Here is a 23,142-nt window from a genome sequence, read left to right as displayed (position 1 = left end):
GAATTTCTAATGGCGCGGGAGGTCTTCTCGCAGAGTGGCGTTGTGGAGGTGCTGGCATGCCGCCGGCGGACGTGGTGCTCCGATCTGATCTGGGCCTCTCGGCCGATCGGGGCCAACATGGACGCGCGGGGCTACCTTCTTCTCGACGGCCATTCCGGCAGGGAGTTGACAGGCGGCATGGGGGTTTGCTGGTCTTGCATCTAAAGGTGTTTTCGACCTGCTTATTTTCAAGCGCCAAGTCGTTGATCTGCTTCATGCCCCCCCGGTCTGGATGCCGAAGAGTTCTGGCCTTCCCTTCAGAGATTTTCGTTGATTGGCGCATGGCGCCACTGGATATCTAGATCGGATTCGATTCGGTCGTGTGCGCCCTTATCTTCGGCCTGTAAGGCTTCATGAGGGCGTGGCGTGAAGCTTCACGTTCTTGTTGATGCCATGGGACATGTCTAAATATAGATTTCTATGGTATTGATAGAGGTGGAGAAAGTCATGGTGACTGCGATCAGAGGTTTGAAATGGCGGAGAGGTGTTTTGATTGCGATGAAGACTGGCGGACACAGGTTCTACCTGTGTGTCAGGTGTTTGGTGAGTTGCAGCTACGGCCTTGGCAAGAGGGGGTGACAACACAGGTGGACTACATTTTTGATGGTGCTCCTCGAGTGCCGAGCCTTGATTTTCAGGGTGAAAAGCTCAAGGTCTGGCCTTTATTGGTTGTAGGCAATGGCCTTGACCCTCTTCAGGTGAAAACCCAAGATCTTCGATCGGGCGATGGCAATGTCTGTGCATTGTTTCCTTCTTGGAGGCGTTGCTTTTGGAAAATCTTTTTTGTGGCCCGGGTGTTGTCTTCGAAGGTGGTTAGAGTGCTGCCGTTGCAAGTTTCAATCACTGTAACGAGGTCTTTGTTCTTTTTCTTTTCTTGGATGTGTGCATCCTTAATGTCTTTGTATATCTTATTGGTGCAGAGGCTAGGTGTAATTGGTATCTTCGCGATAATAACATATTCCCCTTATCGAAAAAGACATAATAAACAAGAGTTAGACACAAATTACAAAACCATTGTAGGAAAACATAGGTGCATGTGAAAAAGGATTTACTTGGTCCTTACTTTAAGCAAGGGGCTCGCAGCTCTTGGTGCAACGCAGAAGCCGAATTCTCGGAGCAGAGCACAAAGGGCAGGGGCAGCACACGCTGAGGTCAAACGAGCGCACCACCACCCAATGACGCGGCGCCACTTGCACAAAGCCACAGCGCGGCGACGATCACCCGCGCGTCCGGAGCACACGAGGCGGGTCCTCATTGGCTGCGACTTGTGGCTCGCGCGTGCTGCCCGGCGTCGGCTGACGCCATGCACGAAAGCAACGTCTCATTTTCAAAACCGCACTGCCAACTCCCAGCAAACAAGAAACCATTAACGAAATTAATCTGATCGGATCGCCTGAGTGGTTGCTTCGCTTCGGCTGCACGGCCGGAGCCTGGCGCTATAAAAGGCCCCGGAGCGACGCCTCTTCTTCCTCAGAGAGACGCCTCAACCCCCACCCCACCACCCACGAGCAACACGCAGCCACATCCACATCCCATTCCACTCCACGGTGAGGTTGAGCGATCCGACGAGCCCTTCAGCAGCAACGACGGCAGGTTTGTTCTCTGAACTTCTCTGGTCTTTTTAGCGGCAGCCAGCAGGAACACACAAGAAATTCAGGTCCCGTTCAAGGGGTCCTTCTTCTGGGATTATTAGATCGGAAGAAGCGCCCTCCTCTTGCTCGGGATTCTCCTGATTTCTTGCTAACCTCACTACTCTCCTAGGAGGAACAGAGAGATCCAGAGAACCTTTTTTCTCTCCTGGATTCTTGCCTTTTTTCAGCCTTGTTTTGCTCCGGTACGGCGAGAAAGGGTTCTTTTGCAATACCCTTCTAGTTCGTCCGATTTGTTTCCTCTTCTTCCCCTCGTTTCTCTAATTTTATTGAGGAACAGGGCCTTTTTTCCTTCTGATTTTGCACCAGAAAGCTCCTTTTTTTTCATTCCGGTTTTGGTTCGGCCTTCTCTACATCACCTTCTTCTACCTCTGCCCAAGCCCTCATGGCCGCTGCCATAGACATGTACAAGTACAACACCAGCACGCACCAGATCGGCTCCGCCGCCTCTGCCTCGGATCAGGAGCTCATGAAAGCACTCGAACCTTTTATCACGATTGCTTCCTCCTCTTCCTCTCACTACCCCTACCACTACTACTCCTCTCCCTCCATGACCCAAGATTCGTACATGGCCACCCCATCGTCGTCGTCCTACGCCTCCTCGTTCGCAGCCTCTCCTCTGCCCACCACCGCCCCCGCCTCGCCGTCTTTCTCCCAGCTTCCGCCGCTCTACTCCTCGCAGTATGCCGTGAACGGATCCATGGGGCTGGCCCAGCTCGGCCCGGCCCAGATCCAGCAGATCCAGGCCCAGTTCTTCGTCCAGCAGCAGCAGCAGCAGCAGCAGAGGGGCCTGGCTGGTGGCTCCTTCCTCGGCCCGCGCGCGCTGCCGATGAAGCAGTCCGGGTCGCCGCCGCGCGCGTCCGCCGCCGCGCTGGCGCTGGCCGGAGTGGCGCCCGCGCAGTCCAAGCTGTACCGCGGCGTGCGGCAGCGGCACTGGGGCAAGTGGGTGGCGGAGATCCGCCTCCCCAAGAACCGCACCAGGCTGTGGCTCGGCACCTTCGACACCGCCGAGGACGCCGCGCTCGCCTACGACAAGGCCGCCTTCCGCCTCCGCGGCGACCTCGCCCGCCTCAACTTCCCGTCGCTCCGGCGCGGCGGCGCCCACCTGGCCGGCCCGCTCCACGCCTCCGTCGACGCCAAGCTCACCGCCATCTGCGAGTCCCTCGCCGCGCCCTCGTCCAAGAACTCGGAGCCGGAGTCCCCCAAGTGCTCGGCGTCGACGGAGGGCGAGGACTCGGCGTCCGCCGGGTCCACGCCGCCGGTCCCGGAGATGGAGAAGCTGGACTTCACGGAGGCGCCGTGGGACGAGTCGGAGACCTTCCACCTGCGCAAGTACCCGTCCGTGGAGATCGACTGGGACTCCATCCTGTCGTGAGCAGCAAGCAGCTGCTGCTACTACTAGTACAGTCTTCGTTAAGCTCCGTAGCTATGATGTAATCTCTCCTTCGATCGAATCGGCGGCTGCTCTGGCCCGACGGCATTTTAGACGTCGGCCATGGCTGCTGCGAGTAGCAGTAATTAACTACTACCAGTAGTAATTAGCCAGTGGTGTTTAGTATGCTACTACGTGGTGTAATTGATCTCCTGGTTGACCTGCCGGCAGTTTTTTCACGGCTAGGCGGCCAGTCGAGAGGTGTAATCATGTTTACCAGTTGAAAGAATTGCACTAGCTTATGTAACTATAATATGCATGTCTCTTGGTGCACCGCTACTGATCCAGCGATGTGTGAAGTGTGCTCTTGCTGTAGCGTTTTTCATGCGTGCATCCCTGCGTTGTGGCCTACGCAGATGCTTCGTAGTGCCTTTTCTGATTGCGCCAAAGTACAGTATACATGATGACATCTTTTCAGAAACAAAAGTATGGTGATGGCATCAGGTTGCGCTTCTTGGAAACATGTCTATGCATGGGAGACGAATTCACAACCAAATTACTAGCACGTATGCAAAAGCCGATCATGCTTTTCATGGGACCTGAGAATATGAACGGAGCAGAGTTCTAGCTTCCAGTTCATATGGTACTCAAGTCAAGTCAACACATCACAAAGAAGAACGTTGCCACACTCCAGGCCTGCCAAGGGAAGAGCAAACTGACACTTAACAGCAACAACTTATTTACACGCAGCACCCAAGTTTATTAGGTTGCCTATGTCGATTGGTATTCCCTCTTCTCCCAAAATGAAAAGAACCAAGTTTCTACGGATGTGTTTTGCTCTTTGACTTCCGCCCTCTTTCTAGCCTCCGCCTAACTAAAACTGTGGTCCGTCAGTGTTAATTTACATGTTAGTTGTATCCAACTTCCAGTCCCATGACCGCCGATCTTCTGAGCTGTTTGGGTTAGGTCGCAAACGAAAGCACTCTTAACGTCACACACGCATTTGCACCATTTAATCACTCGACGAATTCAGCAATTGTGCCAAAGAAAGAGGCGTCCGGATTTGGGCCGAAGCCATGCAAGGAGCATTCGTTCCAAGCTTATCCGACGAAAACGACCCGGTGGCGACGCCGGGCCAGCCAGCCCTCATCGCCACCGCATCCCACGGCCGGCCTCCCTCCACTGGTTGCAAATTATCAGCAGAACCCAAGTCGCCGGTGAAAAGGTAGAAGACTGAAGAACACGGGGGGCCAGGCAGGCACGATCGATAATGGGGCATCCCCTAACCAACCAACCAGCCAGCCCCTCTCTACGAGCCTATCTCCTCTCCTCTCCTCCAACCCATCTCTATCCCCTTTGTTCTCATTCCTTGGAACAAATGCTACCCAACATTTTATGCTCCCCTTTTTCTTTGAGCAAGGAACATATTCATTCAGGAAAAGAGTACTTCCAGCCGAGATCATATCGTTTCCCTCGCATGAAAGGAAATGGCATTATTGGTGCCTGCGAGCAGAGGGAGGAGCTAATTATGCAAGATACGGATTGATCTGATTAGATGGGGAAAAGGCGGGCAAGGTCGCGGGGCATACGATGCTTTCACATCGATCGCCCGAACCCGTAGCTCGCTGTAGAACAGTAGAGTAGACAGTAGAGTCTAGACTCTAGAGTGGTCGTCCAAGTCGCGGAAAGCGGCGGCGAGCTCGGTGCCGGAGGCCGACTGATTTGGTTCTAGCCGACTGCCTCTCGCGTGTCCGTGGAATCCGCCAACTAGCAGCGACGGAGAGCGACACCCACCGGGCTCGCCAAGGGAGCATCCAGTTTGTTTCGCGGCGAGTTGGGTTGGGTTGGGTGCGCGCGCGTGACTTGGCCATTGCTCATCCATTGGCTTGCTCCATCTTGGTTGCTTGCCGTGCTGCTGCTACTTCGGGCCTGGCGAGTATCATCGCCGATCGACTAATGGAGTAATATCTTGGGGTGGTACTGGTAGCGACGGTTGAACGAACCTGCAGGCTAGGGTACGTGGCGAGGTGAGGCTAGTTTTCGCACTTCGTGGGCGTGTGGGGGTTCGGTAACTTGGGAAGGAGGTCACTGGTGCTCCATGATTGGCGCCGGGTGTTAAAGTCCGGTTAGGTTTAACTGCCGTGCTACGTGTGGCTGGCTGGTGTTGGTCTGTTGCCACCATTTGCCTGTCCTATCTGGCCACCCCTGCCACTCAAAATCAACTCTACTCAAGCAGAGGAAGCACAGCTATACTCGGCGTTATTGTTTTTTTTTACAGTCGATGGTTAGATTAATTCATGGATCATCCTCTACCTCTTAGGGGAATTCCTTTAAAATGTAGTATAGAGTAAGAATGGATTACTAAAAGGGGATTAGTTCAGAATAGGTAGTTATTTGATTCATCTAAGATGAAAAGGAGTCCAATTCTATTTATTTTTTGCAATTTCCATTCCGTGCTTTATTCAGTATATGCAGACAAAAATGCATCCATCCCGCGCTAATCTTAAAATTCTCTATGCTGTAAAAAAAGTCATAAAATTCTCTAGAAATGTTGAGAAAACTTCAAAAACAAGCTTATCTGGCGCAATTGCTTGGAATTTTCTACTCGTCCATATTGCATATGGTCTGGAAGGCTTGCCCCCTCCCTCGTCCCCAAGGTCAAGTTCTTCGCTTGGTTGGTTACTCAAGATTGGATTTGGACAGCTGGTAGGTTCACTAAGAAGGGCCGGCCAAACTGTGCCCTTTGCCCCCTTTGTAAATGGTGCAAGAATCCATGACACACCTCTTCACCAAGTGCTGCTTTACCATTCACTCATAAGACCTCGCAAATGGGTGGCTACATCTCTAGAGCAATAACACATCATGTTGGCACTTGGAACCCTCTCTCAGGGAGCGATGGGTAAGCCTATCTGGCAAGAGCATCCCGATTAGAGAAGTCGTGGCCTCCCTCATCATGCTTATTAGTTGGACCATTTGGAATGGAAAAAACCCCTGTATCTTCCGGAACAAGTGCACTCCACCAACAATCCTCTTCAATTGCATCAAAAGTGAGGCCAAAATCTAGGTTACCGTGGGTGCAAAGAAGTTGGGCTTAATTTTATCAGGAGAGTGACCTTTTTGTGTTATTCGGGCTTTCGAGCCATTGTAAACCATACTCTATTATCTTCTTACTTCATGGATGAGTCAAATCTTTTGCCTCTGTTTCAACAAAAGAAAAACATAAAAAAAGAAAAACATAACGAGAAATGGAAAAAGAAAGGAGAGGTTAACACTGCCTCAAGATATTCTTTTATCTCGAGGTTCAACCTACACTGCGTGTGATTTTGATTCTTTCGGTTAGTGCTAAACTGCTACATGGGTGTTCGACGGCTCCTTCTCCTTACTCACCTAGAAGTAAAAAAGTTCATGTTTGTTCATTTGCTGCGGATTACATTAATCACTTGTTGTTCCGTGTCTTTGTCAGGTGTATAAAGTTGATTTTGCATTTCATACATAAAAAAATCTACAAACATCTTATTCACTAATACAATCTGCAGCGGTTATTCTCATGATCAGCTCTCGATGGTGGTCATCTCTCCCACTGTACTTAATTGTTTTGTACAAGTCATACGTAAGATTATGATTTCTATATAAAGTTACATATATACACATATACTCGCTAAAAAGGTAGTACAAGACTATGCACAAAGCAAGAATATTGCCCATGACATCACAAAAAAGAGAGTGAATGCTCCCCATATACATGGTACACTTTGGGCTCTGTCCCCACGAACTGAGAGAATGAAGAAAAACCCGTCCAAGATCATGCTGATATATCCAGTATGCAAAAAGAAAAGGCTCAAAATTTAGCTCATTGGTGGGACCTCCTATTCGGCGACCTGCATGCCAGAAAGCAGCCATGCGCGCATGGCCCGCTCCACTGTGCGCCTTTCTGGGCCGGCCCATGTGCGGACCCGGATACCCCCTGTTTCCCCCCTTTGAATAATTTGGGATATAAAAAGTTCTACTTTTTAAAAATTTGTGAAATTTTAAAAATAAATGTTCATGAATTCACTAAATGTTCATGATTTCAAAATTTTGTTCGGGAATTCAAAAAGTGTTCAAGGTTTAAGAGAATATTCATGAATTTGTAAAAAAATGTTAATGAATTTAAAAAATATTCATGATTTCTAAAAATGGCCGTGTATTAGAAAAAAGTTCTGGATTTAAGAGAATGTTATCGAATTTGAAGAAAATGTCATGAATTTTAAAAATGTTCATGATTTCAAAAAATTGTTCACGAATTAAAAAAATGTTCATGATTTAAGAAAATGTTCACGAATTTGTACAACATGTTCATGAGTAGATTTTAAAAAATCACGATTCCGAAAAACTATTTGTGAACGTAGAAAAATATTCACGATTTCAAAAAATGTTCATGAGTTACGAGAATGTTTACGAATTTGTAAAAAAAATGTTCACGAGTTCAGAAAAATGTCCATGCATTCAATATGTTCATGATTTAAAAAATGGTCATGAATTAAAAATATTTTCCAAATTAAAAAGATGAGAACAAAAATGAAAAGGAAAAACATAAAGAAAAGAAAACCCAAAAAGAAGACAGAAAAAGTAAAAGTAAAAAAAACATAAGAAAAACTAAAGAAAACCGTTTGAGAAGGTTCTATAACCTTAAACCTGAAAATGGGCCTGCCCATAAAAAAATCAGCTCATCAGATGGGTACCGCGAGGTACCTAACCGGCGACCCGCCAAACAGAATTTCCCCCACATTGCTGGGCGAGATTCTATATACCGCGTTTTGCGTCAGTTAGGGACCCTCACAAAAGGGAGGCCAGGACTAGGCCCACCCATCTAGGGCACACTGTAGTGACTAGTTGAATTTTTTATTTATAATTTGTCTGAAAGTACATATATATATTTTGCCGAAGTTATTTTTAATTCAAAATATTTTCGGAAAATTCCTTGTTTTTTTGAATATTACTGAACATTTTATATTAATGCTAATATTTTTTGAATTTGTGAACAAATTTTGATAACAGTAACCTTTTTGAAATTCTGGATAAGCTCTAAAATTGTGAACAACTTTTGTAAATTCCGGTACATTTTTTGAATTCGTTAAAACATTCTGAAAATGTGAACATTTGTTGAAGTTTCTTAACAAAATAAAAAAATTAAAACAAAATTATATTTGAAATTACCAAACATTTTTTGAAAATTCTGAGAATTATTTTGAGAATGGAAAGCTATTTGGAAAAGAAAAGAGAAATTTAAGTAAGACACAGAAAACTAAGATAACAAAGCAAAAAACGGAGCTGGGCCGGTACGAACCTTCTCGGAGGTTTCCAAAACCGAGATCCCTGTTAACTCAATGGCCCGGAGCATACAAGGAATAGCTAGGCTAGCTATGTGCGAAATGGCAACAATTTGACATATCATCCAATAGGAAATACCCATTGCAGGAGCACATGGAGAGCTCCTAATCAACGCTCAAAGTGCTGGTTGGCACTATTAACGCTCGCACGTGACGTGCAATGGGCCGGCACAGTAACCTGCTTCAAAAAGAAAACATGAAGAAAAATGTAGAAATTAGGGTTTGTTTGGGACTGCTCCGCTTCACAAAAATCGGTTTCGCTCCACTAAATTCATTTTGGAGCAGTTCCATCTAGAAGTTGTAGTACTATCAAAGAGAATGTTTGGCTGGCATCTAGTTCCAGCTTCAAGAATGAGAAATTTGGTGGAAAGGATCTATTTGATTGGTTGAGGGGGAAGAAACAAAGGGGTATCCACTTATTGGTGGCAGTGGTGGGTAATTTCCACCTAACTCCAGCTTTTAGAGTTTTTTGGAGCACCTCCTGAAGAGCTTCATAAAAAACTAAGGCTAACCATAATGAGGGTAACTTAGGTAGTAACTTAACACATCCCAAGATAATTTTGCTTATGTGGCAAGTATTTAATAAGGAGAGAGGTGCTTGGAGTAACATAATATGTTACTGTAACATAGCGCTTCCTGAGGTAAAATGAGTCTATAAGGCAATAAATGAAACAAACTATGACACTACTACTAAGATACTTTGCACTATGGGGGTAGTAACTTAGACTAGTGTCATGCATATGACACTAGTCTAAGTTACTCCCCACTATGACCAGTCTAAGAGTTGTACCCCAGATTCTAGTTTTTTTGCGGAGCGGCATATCGTGAAGCTACCCCGTTTGGCTTGTGTTTTCTGAAACGTAGCTGAATTTTAAGGAGCAAAGCAGTCCCAAATTGGGATTTGTCGGCAGCCTAACGCAACAACCACTGGACCAAACTCACTCTACTGTCAACTACCAGAAAACACTACCAGTTAACCTTTCTTTTAGTAAAATGTTAACATATGCCATGTATAAATTAATTAAAAAAGGAACCCTAAATTTATAAAAAAATCATCAATTTTTAAGAAAAGTCCACAAAACTGAATAAGTTCATCAATTTTGGAGGAAAGTTCACAAACTAGGAAAGTCTTCATCGATTTTGAAAAAAGGTTAATCAATTTTGGTAAAAAGTTCATCTTTTTTTAATAAATTATCAAAAGAAGTTCATCAGTTTTAAAAAATGTTCACAAACCGTGAAAAAGTTCGATTGATTTGAAAACAAGTTCATCAATTTTGGCAAAAAAAATCACAAAAGTGAAAAAGTTCATCAACTTTCAGCAAATAATTCATGAGTTTGAAAAAAGTTTATCAATTTTGAAAATTAAGTTCGTGAATTCGACAAAAAGGTCACCGTAGTTTGAAAAACTTCGTGGACATCGGTAGAAAAAGTTCACGCATTTTGAGAAAAAAGAAAGGAAAAAGGGACAAGAAAAATAGAAAAGGAGATGAGAAGAGAAAACAAGAAAAAAGAAAAGAAAGGAAGAAAGAAAACGAAAAGTAAAACTGAATAAAATCGTCAGAAACTCACTAACAAATTTAAGAATGCTCTCGGGATATATTTTGAAAACAATAAAATATATGAAGCATGTGACAAAATGTTGTATGAAAATAGAAATATATTAGACTGGAGTGAAAAGGGGTGCCATTTTTAACAAAAATGTGTAACATGACCTACATATATTGACTACAACATACAAATATAGGTAGGTCACATTGGCTACAACATACAAATATATGTAGGTCATGCTACAAAAATGTGTAACATGACCCATGTAGCATGACCTACATATATTTGCTACAACGTATAAATACTAGTGGTTGTGGCGCCACCGGGTGGCGCCGCTTAAGGCGTGCATGTGTGGTGCCAGGTAGGTGGCCGCACTTTTCATTCACTTCTTGGCGCTATGGGTAGAACATGTACATGGAACTGCTGATCAACTCATGTGGACTTTGATTACAGTTCAAGCTGAGCAGTGTAGATAGTAGTTACAGGACCAACAGAAATGCATTACTTGCAATGTACATTCATAAAATAAATCAGAGATATTATTAATAGGTAGGCTTATATGAACACAGAGTAGCAGTCTTACATCCTACAAAGACTTGCAACTATAGAGATGATGGACTACAGAGCCTAAATTTTCTGAACTCAAGCATCCACAAAATGAAATCATCTCATGATGATGATGAATGATAACCACTCGGCATAACTCCAAAGACCCAATAAAAAGCCAAGACTCTTCGACTAAAATTTTGAATCATGAAAGAGAATCATAGCAGGCCGATGATCTGAACTACAACCGAGGAGTTCTTTCCTCCCTCTTTCTCTGAATTACATGTCTACAAATAAATTTCAGAACCATGGGGACAACATGGAGTTCCAGTGAGTTGGTATGAGATCGCAAGAAAGGAGATCCTGAAGCTATCTATCTGAAATCCATCTGATAGTAGTACCAATATATATCATACCCATATATTAAAAATGTGATATTGACCACAAAAGTATTGCAGGACAATTAGAAAAGAACACATGACATCCTAAAAAGAAGAACATATGAGATCTTAATCACAGCATATAAAGTTCAATGTTTTTACAAAATCAAATGACTCCTAATCTTTTATCGTTACCATATGTGGGAGCCGACAGATTTGCTAAACAATGATTCTATTTTAACTTCGGTTATACAAAGTTCCTATATCAAATAATTTAAACATCAGAAAATCATGCAAAAATATTTATTGAAATTTCTTAACAGAAAAGATAAGAGCGGAAGGGGGAGACTACTCATGAAAAATACTATGCAACAGACAATATTATTAATTATTAGACATATTTTCTCAATAACACTTATAACAAAATGGGCCCCCTAAATTTTGGATTAATGTAAAAGAAGAAGCAAGTGCAGACCTGTGGAGTTGCCAATTTATTGACTTTTTGATGATTAGTGGCTGGGGCGTGCCATTGGCACGCCTCCTGGGCGTTGATGTGCGCACTTATCTAGCTTACACACATCCTTAGGTCTAGGTTGATCCTTGATTATATACAACAAAAGTGATTTGGCTACAAGTAAATGTAGCTATTGGACATGATGAGGGTGCTCCCTCTTGAGCATTATTGTATGCACTAATCATACTGCAACGTTCTAACAGCGCGGACAAACGACAGTGGTTAAAAATATAACACTACCGATAGCAACAAAAAATAGCAGCCCCTAGAAAACCTCTGGCATGGTTCTTTTAAATCACATTCTCCATAATCAGCTTGTCTCCGGTGTATCCCTTCTCTTTAAAAAATATAACACTACCGACAGGCATGGAGGTCACTAACTTATAGAGTGGGTAATCACCGCAAAGATGACATTCATGACCTGGGCACCCGTGTATCCCTTCTCTATAATCAGCTTGTCTATATACCATGCCCCCAGAGAATAGCCGCAGAATAGAAGCATCATGACGGTGCCCATGTGATACGTCTCCAACATATCTATAATTTTTGATTACTCCATGCTATATTATCTACTGTTTTAGGCAATATTGGGCTTTATTTTCCACTTTTATATTATTTTTTGGACTAACCTATTAACCGGAGGCCCAGCCCAGATTTGCTGTTTTATGCCTATTTCAGTGTTTCGAGGAAAAGGAATATCAGACGGAGTCAAAACGGAACGAAATCAACTAGAGAAGTTATTTTTGGAAGGAAACCCACCTGATGGACTTGGACCCCATGTCAGAAGATACGGGAGGTGCTCACGAGGGTGGGGGGCACGCCCTCCCCCATGGGCGCGCCCCCTGCCTCGTGGGGCCCCCGTAGCTCCACCGACGTACTCCTTTCACCCATATATACCGTCGTACCCTAAAACTTCCAGAACAGAACATAGATCGGGAGTTCTGCCGCCGCAAGCCTCCAGAGCCACAAAAAACCAATCGGGACCCCTTTCCGGTACCCTGCCGGAGGGGGGATCCATCTCCGGTGGCCATCTTCATCATCCCGGCGCTATCCATGACGAGGAGGGAGTAGTTCACCCTCGGGGATGAGGGTATGTACCAGTAGCTATGTGTTTGATCTCTCTCTCGTGTTCTCTCTCGTGTTCCATCTATGGCACGATCTTGATGTATCCTGACCTTTGCTATTGTAGTTGGATCTTATGTTTCTTCTCCCCCTCTACTCTCTTGTGATGAATTGAGTTTCCCCTTTGAAGTTATCTTATCGGATTGAGTCTTTTATGAACACTTGATGTATGTCTTGCCGTGCTTATCTGTGGTGACAATGGGATATCACGTGCCACTTGATGTATATTTTGGTGACCAACTTGCGGGTTCCGCCCATGAACCTATGCATAGGGGTTGGCACACGTTCTTGATTCTCCGGTAGAAACTTCGGGGCACTATTTGAAGTACTTTTATGTTGGTTGGATAAATCTGAGATTGTGTGATGCATATCGTATAATCATGCCCACGGATACTTGAGGTGACAATGGAGTATCTAGGTGACATTAGGGTTTTGGTTGATTTGTGTCTTAAGGTGTTATTCTAGTAAAAACTCCAGGGTTGTTTGTGACACTTATAGGAATAGCCCAACGGATTGATTTGAAAGAATAACTTTGAGGTGGTTTCGTACCCTACCATAATCTCTACGTTTGTTCTCCGCTATTAGTGGCTTCAAAGTGACTCTTTGTTGCATGTTGAGGGCTCGTTATATGATCTATCTATGTTATTATTGTTGAGAGAACTTGCACTAGTGAAAGTATGAACCCTAGGCCTTGTTTCCTATCATTGCAATACCGTTTACGCTCACTTTTATCATTAGTTACCTTGCTGTTTTTATATTTTCAGATTACAAATACCTTTATCTACCATCCATATTGCACTTGTATCACCATCTCTTCGCCGAACTAGTGCACATATACAATTTATCATTGTATTGGGTGTGTTGGGGACACAAGAGACTCTTTGTTATTTGGTTGCAGGGTTGCTTGAGAGAGACCATCTTCATCCTACGCCTCCTACTGATTGATAAATCTTAGGTCATCCACTTGAGGGAAATTTGCTACTGTCCTACAAACCTCTGCACTTGGAGGCCCAACAACGTCTACAAGAAGAAGGTTGTGTAGTAGAAATCAAGCTCTTTTCTGACGCCGTTGCCGGGGAGGCTAGGAAAGCGGCACTCACACCCCGTCAACTAAGCTCTTTTCTGGCGCCGTTGCCGGGGAGGTGAGTGCTTGAAGGTATATCTTTAGATCTTGCAATCGAGTCTTTTAGTTTCTTGTTTTATCACTAGTTTAGTTTATAAAAGAAAATTACAAAAAAATGGAATTGAGTTTGTCTCATACACTTCACCTTTTTAATATCTTACGTGAGTATGATGGAAAAGAAAATTGTGCCAAAGTCCTAGAAGAAGAATTACATAGAATTCTTGGTATAAAATATGTGAATGATGAGCATGATTGCAATGTTGTTAGTACGAATTCTTTGAATATCCATGATGCTAATGATATGCAAAGCCACAAGCTTGGGGAAGCTATGTTTGATAAAGATGATATTTTTTGTCCCCCAAGCTTTGATGAGCAAATTTATTATGATGAAAGCATGCCTCCTATCTATGATGATTATTGTGATGAAACGTATGCTTTAAAGAATAATGATAACCATGAAACTTGTCATCTTGATCTTAATTTTCAATCACATGATAGCTATTTTGTTGAGTTTGCTCCCACTATTATTCATGAGAAGAATTTTGCCTATGTGGAGAGTAATAAATTTTCTATGCTTGTAGATCATGAAAAGAATGCTTTAGGTGCTGGTTATATTGTTGAATTCATTCATGATGCTACTGAAAATTATTATGAGGGAGGAACATATGCTTGTAGGAATTGCAATAATATCAAGTTTCCTCTCTATGTGCTTAAAATTTTGAAGTTATGCTTGTTTTACCTTCCTATGCAAGTTGATTCTTGTCCCCACAAGTTGTTTTCTCACAAAATACCTATGCATAGGAAGTGGGTTAGACTTAAATGTGCTAGTCATATTCTTCATGATGCTCTCTTTATGATACAATTCTTATCTTTTATGTGAGCATCATTGAAATCATCATGCCTAGCTAGGGGCGTTAAACGATAGCGCTTGCTGGGAGGCAACCCAATTTTATTTTTATTCCTTGCTTTTGTTCCTGTTTAGTAATAAATAATTCATCTAGCCTCTGTTTAGATGTGGTTTTATGATTTTAATTAGTGTTTGTGCCAAGTAGAACCTTTGGGAAGACTTGGGGAAAGTCTTGTTGATCATGCTGTAAAAAACAGAAACTTTAGCGCTCATGAGAATTGCTTCCATTTTTATTTGAAGAGTGATATTTAGTTAATTATTTTTTCAGATGATTAATAGATAAATTCCTAAGGTCCAGCAATTTATTTGAGAATTTTATGAGTTCCAGAAGTATACGTTTGATCCAGATTACTACAGACTGTTCTGTTTTTGACAGATTCTATTTTTCGTGTGTTGTTTGCTTATTTTAATGAATCTATGGCTAGTAAAATAGTTTATAAACCATAGAGAAGTTGGAATACAGTAGGTTTAACACCAATATAAATGAATAATGAGTTCATTACAGTACCTTGAAGTGGTGATTTATTTTCTTATACTAACGGAGCTTACGGGTTTTCTGTTAAGTTTTGTGTTGTGAAGTTTTCAAGTTTTGGGTAAGGATTCGATGGACTATGGAATAGGGAGTGGCAAGAGCCTAAGCTTGGGGATGCCCAAGGCACCCCCAGGTAATATTCAAGGACAACCAAGAGCCTAAGCTTGGGGATGCCCCGGAAGGCATCCCCTCTTCCGTCTTCGTTCATCGATAACTTTACTTGGAGCTATATTTTTATTCACCACATGATATGTGTTTTGGTTGGAGCGTCATGTCATTTTATTTTGTTTTGCTTGCTGTTTGGATACAATACCAAGATCTGAAATTATTAAATGGGAGAGTCTTCACATAGTTACATAATTAGTCAACTACTCATTGATCTTCACTTATATCTTTTGGAGTAGTTTGTTGTTTGCTCTAGTGCTTCACTTATACCTTTTAGAGCATGGTGGTAGTTTTATTTTTAAGAAATAGATGAACTCTCATGTTTCACATAGATTATTTTGAGATTCATTAGTAGCATGGTAATTCGCTTAATGTTAATATACTTGGTATTCAAGATATGTGAAACTTTCTTTTGAGTGCGTTGAATACTAAGATAAGTTTGATGCTTGATAATTGTTTTGAGATATGGAGGTGATAATATTAGAGTCATGCTAGTTGAGTAGTTGTGAATTTAAAGAATACTTGTGTTGAAGTTTGTGATTCCCGTAGCATGCACGTATGGTGAACCGTTATGTGATGAACTCGGAGCATGATTTATTTATTGATTGTCTTCCTTATGAGTGGCGGTCGGGGACGAGCGATGGTCTTTTCCTACCAATCTATCCCCCTAGGAGCATGCGCATAATACTTTGCTTTGATAACTTGTAGATTTTTGCAATAAGTATATGAGTTCTTTATGACTAATGTTGAGTCCATGAATTATACGCACTTTTTCCCATCCTTCCACTATTGCCAGCCTCTCTAATACCGCGCATCTTTTGCCGGTATCATACACCCACCATATACCTTCCTCAAAACAGCCACCATACCTACCTATTATGGCATTTCTATAGCCATTCCGAGATATATTGCCATGCAACTTTCCACCGTTCCGTTTATTATGACACGCTCCATCATTGTCATATTGCTAACATGATCATGTAGTTGACATCGTATTTGTGGCAAAACCACCGTTCATAATTCTTTCATACATGTCACTCATGAGTCATTGCGTATCCCGGTACACCGCCGGAGGCATTCATATAGAGTCATATTTTGTTCTAAGTATCGAGTTGTAATTGTTGAATTGTAAGAAAAATAAAAGTGTGATGATCATCATTATTAGAGCATTGTCCCAAGTGAGGAAAGGATGATGGAGACTATGATTCCCCCACAAGTCGGGATGAGACTCCGGACGAAAAATAAAAAAGAAAAAAAAGGCCATAAAAAAGAGAGAAAAGGCCCAAACAAAAAAATAAAAAAATAAAAAAATGAGAGAAAAAGAGAGAAGGGACAATGCTACTATCCTTTTACCACACTTGTGCTTCAAAGTAGCACCATGATCTTCATGATAGAGAGTCTCTCATTTTGTCACTTTCATATACTAGTGGGAATTTTTTTTATTATAGAACTTGGCTTGTATATTCCAATGATGGGCTTCCTCAAAATGACCTAGGTCTTCTTGAGCAAGCGAGTTGGATATACACCCACTTAGTTTCTTTTGTTGAGCTTTCACATACTTATAGCTCTAGTGCATCCGTTGCATGGCAATCCCTACTCACTCACATTGATATCTATTGATGGGCATCTTCATAGCCCGTTGATACGCCTAGTTGATGTGAGACTATCTTCCCTCTTTTTGTCTTCTCCACAACCACCATTCTATTCCACATATAGTGTTATATCCATGGCTCACGCTCATGTATTGCGTGAAGATTGAAAAAGTTTTGAAAATGTTAAAGTATGAAACAATTGCTTGGCTTGTCATCAGGGTTGTGCATGATTTAAATATTGTGTGTGGGGAAGATGGAGCATAGCCAAACTATATGATTTTGTAGGGATAACTTCCTTTGGCCATGTTATTTTGAGAAGACATGATTGCTTTGTTAGTATGCTTGAAGTATTATTATTTTTATGTCAATATGAACTTTTGTCTTGAATCTTTCGGATCTGAATATTCATATCACAAGTAAGAAGAATTGCAATGAAATTATGCCAACTAGCATTCCACATCAAAATTATCTTTTTATCATTTACCTACTCGAGGACGAGCAGGAATTAAGCTTGGGGATGCTTGATACGTCTCCAACGTATCTATAATTTTTGATTGCTCCATGCTATATTATCTACTGTTTTAGGCAATATTGGGCTTTATTTTCCACTTTTATATTATTTTTTGGACTAACCTATTAACCGGAGGCCCAGCCCAGATTTGCTGTTTTATGCCTATTTCAGTGTTTCGAGGAAAAGGAATATCAGACGGAGTCAAAACGGAACGAAATCAACTGGAGAAATTATTTTTGGAAGGAAACCCACCTGATGGACTTGGACCCCATGTCAGAAGATACGGGAGGTGCTCACGAGGGTGGGGGGCGCGCCCTCCCCCCTGGGCGCGCCCCCTGCCTCGTGGGGCCCTCGTAGCTCCACCGACGTACTCCTTTCACCCATATATACCGTCGTACCCTAAAACTTCCAGAACAGAATATAGATCGGGAGTTCCGCCGCCACAAGCCTCCAGAGCCACGAAAAACCAATCGGGACCCCTTTCCGGTACCCTGCCGGAGGGGGGATCCATCTCCGGTGGCCATCTTCATCATCACGGCGCTATCCATGACGAGGAGGAAGTAGTTCACCCTCGGGGATGAGGGTATGTACCAGTAGCTATGTGTTTGATCTCTCTCTCTCTCTCTCTCGTGTTCTCTCTCATGTTCCATCTATGACACGATCTTGATGTATCCCGAGCTTTGCTATTGTAGTTGGATCTTATGTTTCTTCTCCCCCTCTACTCTCTTGTGATGAATTGAGTTTCCCCTTTTAAGTTATCTTATTGGATTGAGTCTTTTATGAACACTTGATGTATGTCTTGCCGTGCTTATCTGTGGTGACAATGGGATATCACGTGCCACTTGATGTATGTTTTGGTGACCAACTTGCGGGTTCCGCCCATGAACCTATGCATAGGGGTTGGCACACATTCTTGATTCTCCGGTAGAAACTTTGGGGCACTATTTGAAGTACTTTTATGTTGGTTGGATAAATCTGAGATTGTGTGATGCATATCGTATAATCATGCCCACGGATACTTGAGGTGACAATGGAGTATCTAGGTGACATTAGGGTTTTGGTTGATTTGTGTCTTAAGGTGTTATTCTAGTAAAAACTTCAGGGTTGTTTGTGACACTTATAGGAATAGCCCAACAGATTGATTTGAAAGAATAACTTTGAGGTGGTTTCGTACCCTACCATAATCTCTATGTTTGTTCTCCGCTATTAGTGGCTTTGGAGTGACTCTTTGTTGCATGTTGAGGGCTCATTATATGATCTATCTATGTTATTATTGTTGAGAGAACTTGCACTAGTGAAAGTATGAACCCTAGGCCTTGTTTCCTATCATTGCAATACCGTTTACGCTCACTTTTATCATTAGTTACCTTGCTGTTTTTATATTTTCAGATTACAAATACCTTTATCTACCATCCATATTGCACTTGTATCACCATCTCTTCGCCGAACTAGTGCACCTATACAATTTACCATTGTATTGGGTGTGTTGGGGACACAAGAGACTCTTTGTTATTTGGTTACAGGGTTGCTTGAGAGAGGCCATCTTCATCCTACGCCTCCTACGGATTGATAAACCTTAGGTCATTCACTTGAGGGAAATTTGCTATTGTCATACAAACCTCTGCACTTGGAGGCCCAACAACTTCTACAAGAAAAAGTTTGTGTAGTAGACATCACCATGCTCGATGGCCGGTGGGGAGTCGGCAGCGCCGATCCGCCTCCTGTTTCAATTCAACAACTCTCTGCTTGCGAAGCTCCTCAAACCAAGCACTGCAATGAAGCAAATGCAATTGTAAGTACTAATACATCAATCTAAAAGTTACTTCACTGGAGGACACAAACAATCTATGTTAAACTACAATTAATAATGACAGTTGAAATGTCCTGCATATTTTGGCTAAGGTACTAAAAATGCATACGAGAATGTTAATAATCATCATTTGAATAAATTTCTTCTTCTATCACCTCTCTACTTGATCCCCAGTCCTGCCCAGTGCCCATGATGGATTAGAACTGAAAATTTGTGCACCAAACATCCAAACATTGTCCTTGGAATACATCATGGTATGTAGTATACGCAAGCACAAACTAAATGGGAAGATCATTAACGTCGATAAGTTAGTAGAGACATCACAGGGATAGAAAACACTTATTCGCATGCTTGAATCCCTGAAAATTTTGCTTCACATTGCTGCAAACAAAAAAAGACAGCCAACCAATCAATACTGTAACTTCTTCCAAACATGAGATGGGACAAGCCTTAAGGGATTCAGGTTCCCTGCTTCCCACATAATTTCAAAATTACAATTATTTTGATTTATAAAACCAACTGTGTGAGTGTTCAAAATGTTTCTGCGAATGGGCACAAAGCTCCCGCATATCCAAACTTTTTGGACAAATTGCCCTTGGTAATTGGTACCAAAGCGAGCAAAAATTGTGTAACCTGTGTCATACTGTAATTATATACAGGACCAATTGATATTATACTACATTCTTCCTCAAAAGAAAAAATAAACCATGCCATATTTTACCCATGGATGGTGGTTGGGTGTTGATTTGTCTTGAAATACGAAAGTGGTCGCTAATATCACAAAGATTAAGTTCAGCTAAGATCAGGCATGATTTGCAGGATGAGGAGTTAATTGACCTGCTGGTGCATCCTCCATTATTCATAGAGTAGCTTCCAAATGTACTCACTTTCACCTCATTTTCTTGTAAATACTGATGGTAATCCGTAGGGCGGTGTCTCAAGTTACAATTTATGAAGTTGCTGCAGCAGCATGAGAAGATAGCTGAAACCAGGCACATTACTGTGTTAGAACCAAAGCTTGTAAAATTGCCACCCTTATCAAAACAGGATTGTTCTTGGTTCTTCAAGACAAAAACCGAATGCACCTACAAAGAAATATGGGTATTATACCATGCTTGTGCGTGGAGGGAAGCTGGCATCACCAGCATCTCCCGTGGACAAGGAGGAACTTTAGGAGGAGCATGTGGACGACGGCTGCCTCGAGCAGAAGAAACTCTCAATGTGCACATAACCTGCATAAGTTACAAAATGATCCACCGGTAACTTTTCAGGCTCAAGCAAAAAAAATGTCCGCATAGTAATAAGCAAATAAGCATTGTTCAAAATTAATTGCAGAAACTATATTAATCAAACTATATTAAACTATACAATTGACGCTCACAAGAGTATACATGTGAATATGGAGATCACACCAAACTGCTTTATGTAGCAAAGCACATACCAGATTTCTCTGTGATCTCATTCTAGTCAAGCAACACTTCTTCCTTCTCCCAATGAGAAATATGGAACGTCATGCTAAAACACCAGAGGGCCTTAGTTTCTGGATAAACTGGGTACGTACTGGTTTGACCTAGATACACAAAAAGAGTTAATCATCCAAACCTAGCAAAAAATATTTTACACCGTCGCTCAACACCTTGCGTAGGTTCTTGCTTAAGAATTCAATGCCGTGCAAGCCAAAAATGGTGTCTCCCTTGAACTAAAAAATGGTGCCTAGGTTTCAAAAGATGAGAAACTCCTTTGAGCGCAAACACGGGGCCTACTTCTCAAAAGATGAGAAACTCTCACCTGCCCTGTTATGAGCAACCCAGATGCTTCAGTTCTTTACACCAGGTTCAGATACTCTACTACAGAACAGATAGATAACCGAAATATATGTACACCGGTAACATACTTTGCCGTACAATAGACAAGACAAAGATACTATCGTTCTCTTAAAATAAACCATTTGATCCCATCGCCTCCAAGCCTCCAATCTTTACTCGTTCTGCAGTTTTCTTGTCAGCATTACTGCAACACAAACTCCACATCAAAATCATAAAAACTGCAAACGCACATACATCAAACAACTGAAACTTGTGCAGACGGATGAAGGCGGGGGCGGTAAAAAAATTAGGAGAGGGAAAGGAGAGAGACAACCTGCATAAGGACGGATCGATGATCTACGAAACCAACCAGGTTGCATTTTGTTGTGGGTTGCTCCTCCCACGGCCACCCCTTCCACCTGTTAGACCTCCTCTACCTCGGCCTCCAGCGACCTGAAGCGGTCGGTCAGCTCGGCCAACGGGTTGGCCCCGCCCCCTCGACTCGTCTGCGCCGCCGCAGTCTATGAGGAGGCCATCACCACCAGCGACGCTTCTTCTGCCCCATCCCCGGTTGAGGAGCATGGATGGTGGCTGCGGCAACCCTAGCGGAGAGGCGAGAGAGGAGAGGCAGAGGGAGGAAAAGAAAGGCTAAGGTGGAGCTTGGGACGGAAGATGAAGCACGAGCACGGGTGAGGGCCACGGCGGCGGCGGAGGAGGAACCCTAGCTGGGAGGAAAGAACGAAAGATTGGTTAGGTGCGAGAGGTGCGAGTGTTTTGTTTCTGTCCTCGTCTTTTTTGGAATCGTTCGTGTTTTATTTTGTTTTCGTTCGGCACAGTGAATCTCGGCAGGTGGATCGCCCAGCGATCGCCCTTGCCGCGACTCTTAAAGGGTTGTATATGTAGGTCATGCTACATAAATGTGTAGCATTACCGTCTATGTTGGCAAAAAATAAGTGAACTAATTAATATAGGTTTGCTGAGGTGGCATGGTTGCATGAATAGATATAGAAGTAAAAAAATTCGTTGACATATCAACTAAGGCTGGTTGTAATGGGGAGTATCATATACTAGTATCATGCATATGATACTAGTCTATGATACTACATCCCTAATGCATAGTATCATAAGTTGGTATCATAAGAGACTATATTTATTGCCATGCATGACACAAAGTAGCACATCATTTAATATGATACGGTATCATGATATGATACTCAAGTCTCTCTTTCTTCATTTAATTCTATGCCACCTCACCAAACTTGCTTAATTGGCATGCATGATACTACCTATGATACTCCCATTACGGGCAGCCTAAGAATCAGCATGTAAAACTGAATCGATGTGGCCTGCTGCTCGCTGCCAACTGCAAAGAACAGAAGTTCAGAACCAAGGGAGGCAGGAAGCGGGACAGCGAGGGATGGATTCTTGGCGCTGTCTGCACACGTAATCGTCAATCAACCAACGGCAACAGCCGCGGCCGCCTGGCGGCTCGCGTGCTATCTGCAAAGAGAACATAACAGGGTATGATGGGAAGGAAGGCGCCGGTTCGTCTGTGTCTGATCGACTCGATCGATGGACTTTTATTGGGCATTGGCAACGATGGACGTGTGTGTTACTGGGCCTTTTTCACCGTTTTAGTCTTCTGAGAAAATTTTAGCACAAAATAAACTTCACACAAAACTATTTCACAATCTGATCCTTTTTTGAAACGTCACAGGCCGTAGCGTTGCTGCACTATATGAAAAGGGTCAGTCTAGGACACATCTTATGTCACATCTAGACTGATGTCCACTCTGTTTGTGGTCTATTTTTGTTGTCTTAGTTTTTTTTGTTTCTTGTTGCTGCATTATATATTGGGAAGCTTAGATGTGACATTCTTAAAAAAACATCTAGATGTGAATTAGACAAACTGTTATGAAAACGTCAAACCTACCCACGTTGCCGATCTGGTCAAGACGCTACGTGGCAGGACAAAAACACCAAAGTGTGTGGCATTGCTGGAAACACCAAAGGGGGTCGCGTTGCTGCCCAAATATGAAACATCATTGTTAGTGGCGTTTCAAGTAGCTTATTCACATTTGCCACTTATTTATGAAGGGGACCAACACATGTTAGTTCGGCGTTTTCAAATAGAAAAAAAGTCACGACTTATGGTGTT

At 42.7% G+C, this 23,142-nt stretch overlaps 1 protein-coding gene across 1 annotated transcript; it reads left to right on the top strand.

The window, feature by feature from the left end:
- The first annotated feature begins 1,496 nt into the window (after nt 1–1,496).
- On the top strand, nt 1,497–3,373 carry LOC125514561 (ethylene-responsive transcription factor RAP2-4-like). The gene has a single exon (XM_048679899.2). The coding sequence runs from the start codon at nt 2,074–2,076 to the stop codon at nt 3,061–3,063; it is 990 nt and encodes a 329-aa protein (XP_048535856.1). The 5' UTR covers nt 1,497–2,073; the 3' UTR covers nt 3,064–3,373.
- Nucleotides 3,374–23,142: the final 19,769 nt, after the last annotated feature.

Source organism: Triticum urartu, chromosome 6A (genome assembly GCF_056163025.1).
Source record: "Triticum urartu cultivar PI428250 chromosome 6A, HENAU_Tu73, whole genome shotgun sequence".
NCBI classification, from domain to species: domain Eukaryota; kingdom Viridiplantae; phylum Streptophyta; class Magnoliopsida; order Poales; family Poaceae; genus Triticum; species Triticum urartu.
This window is presented reverse-complemented; position numbering and strand designations above follow the sequence as displayed.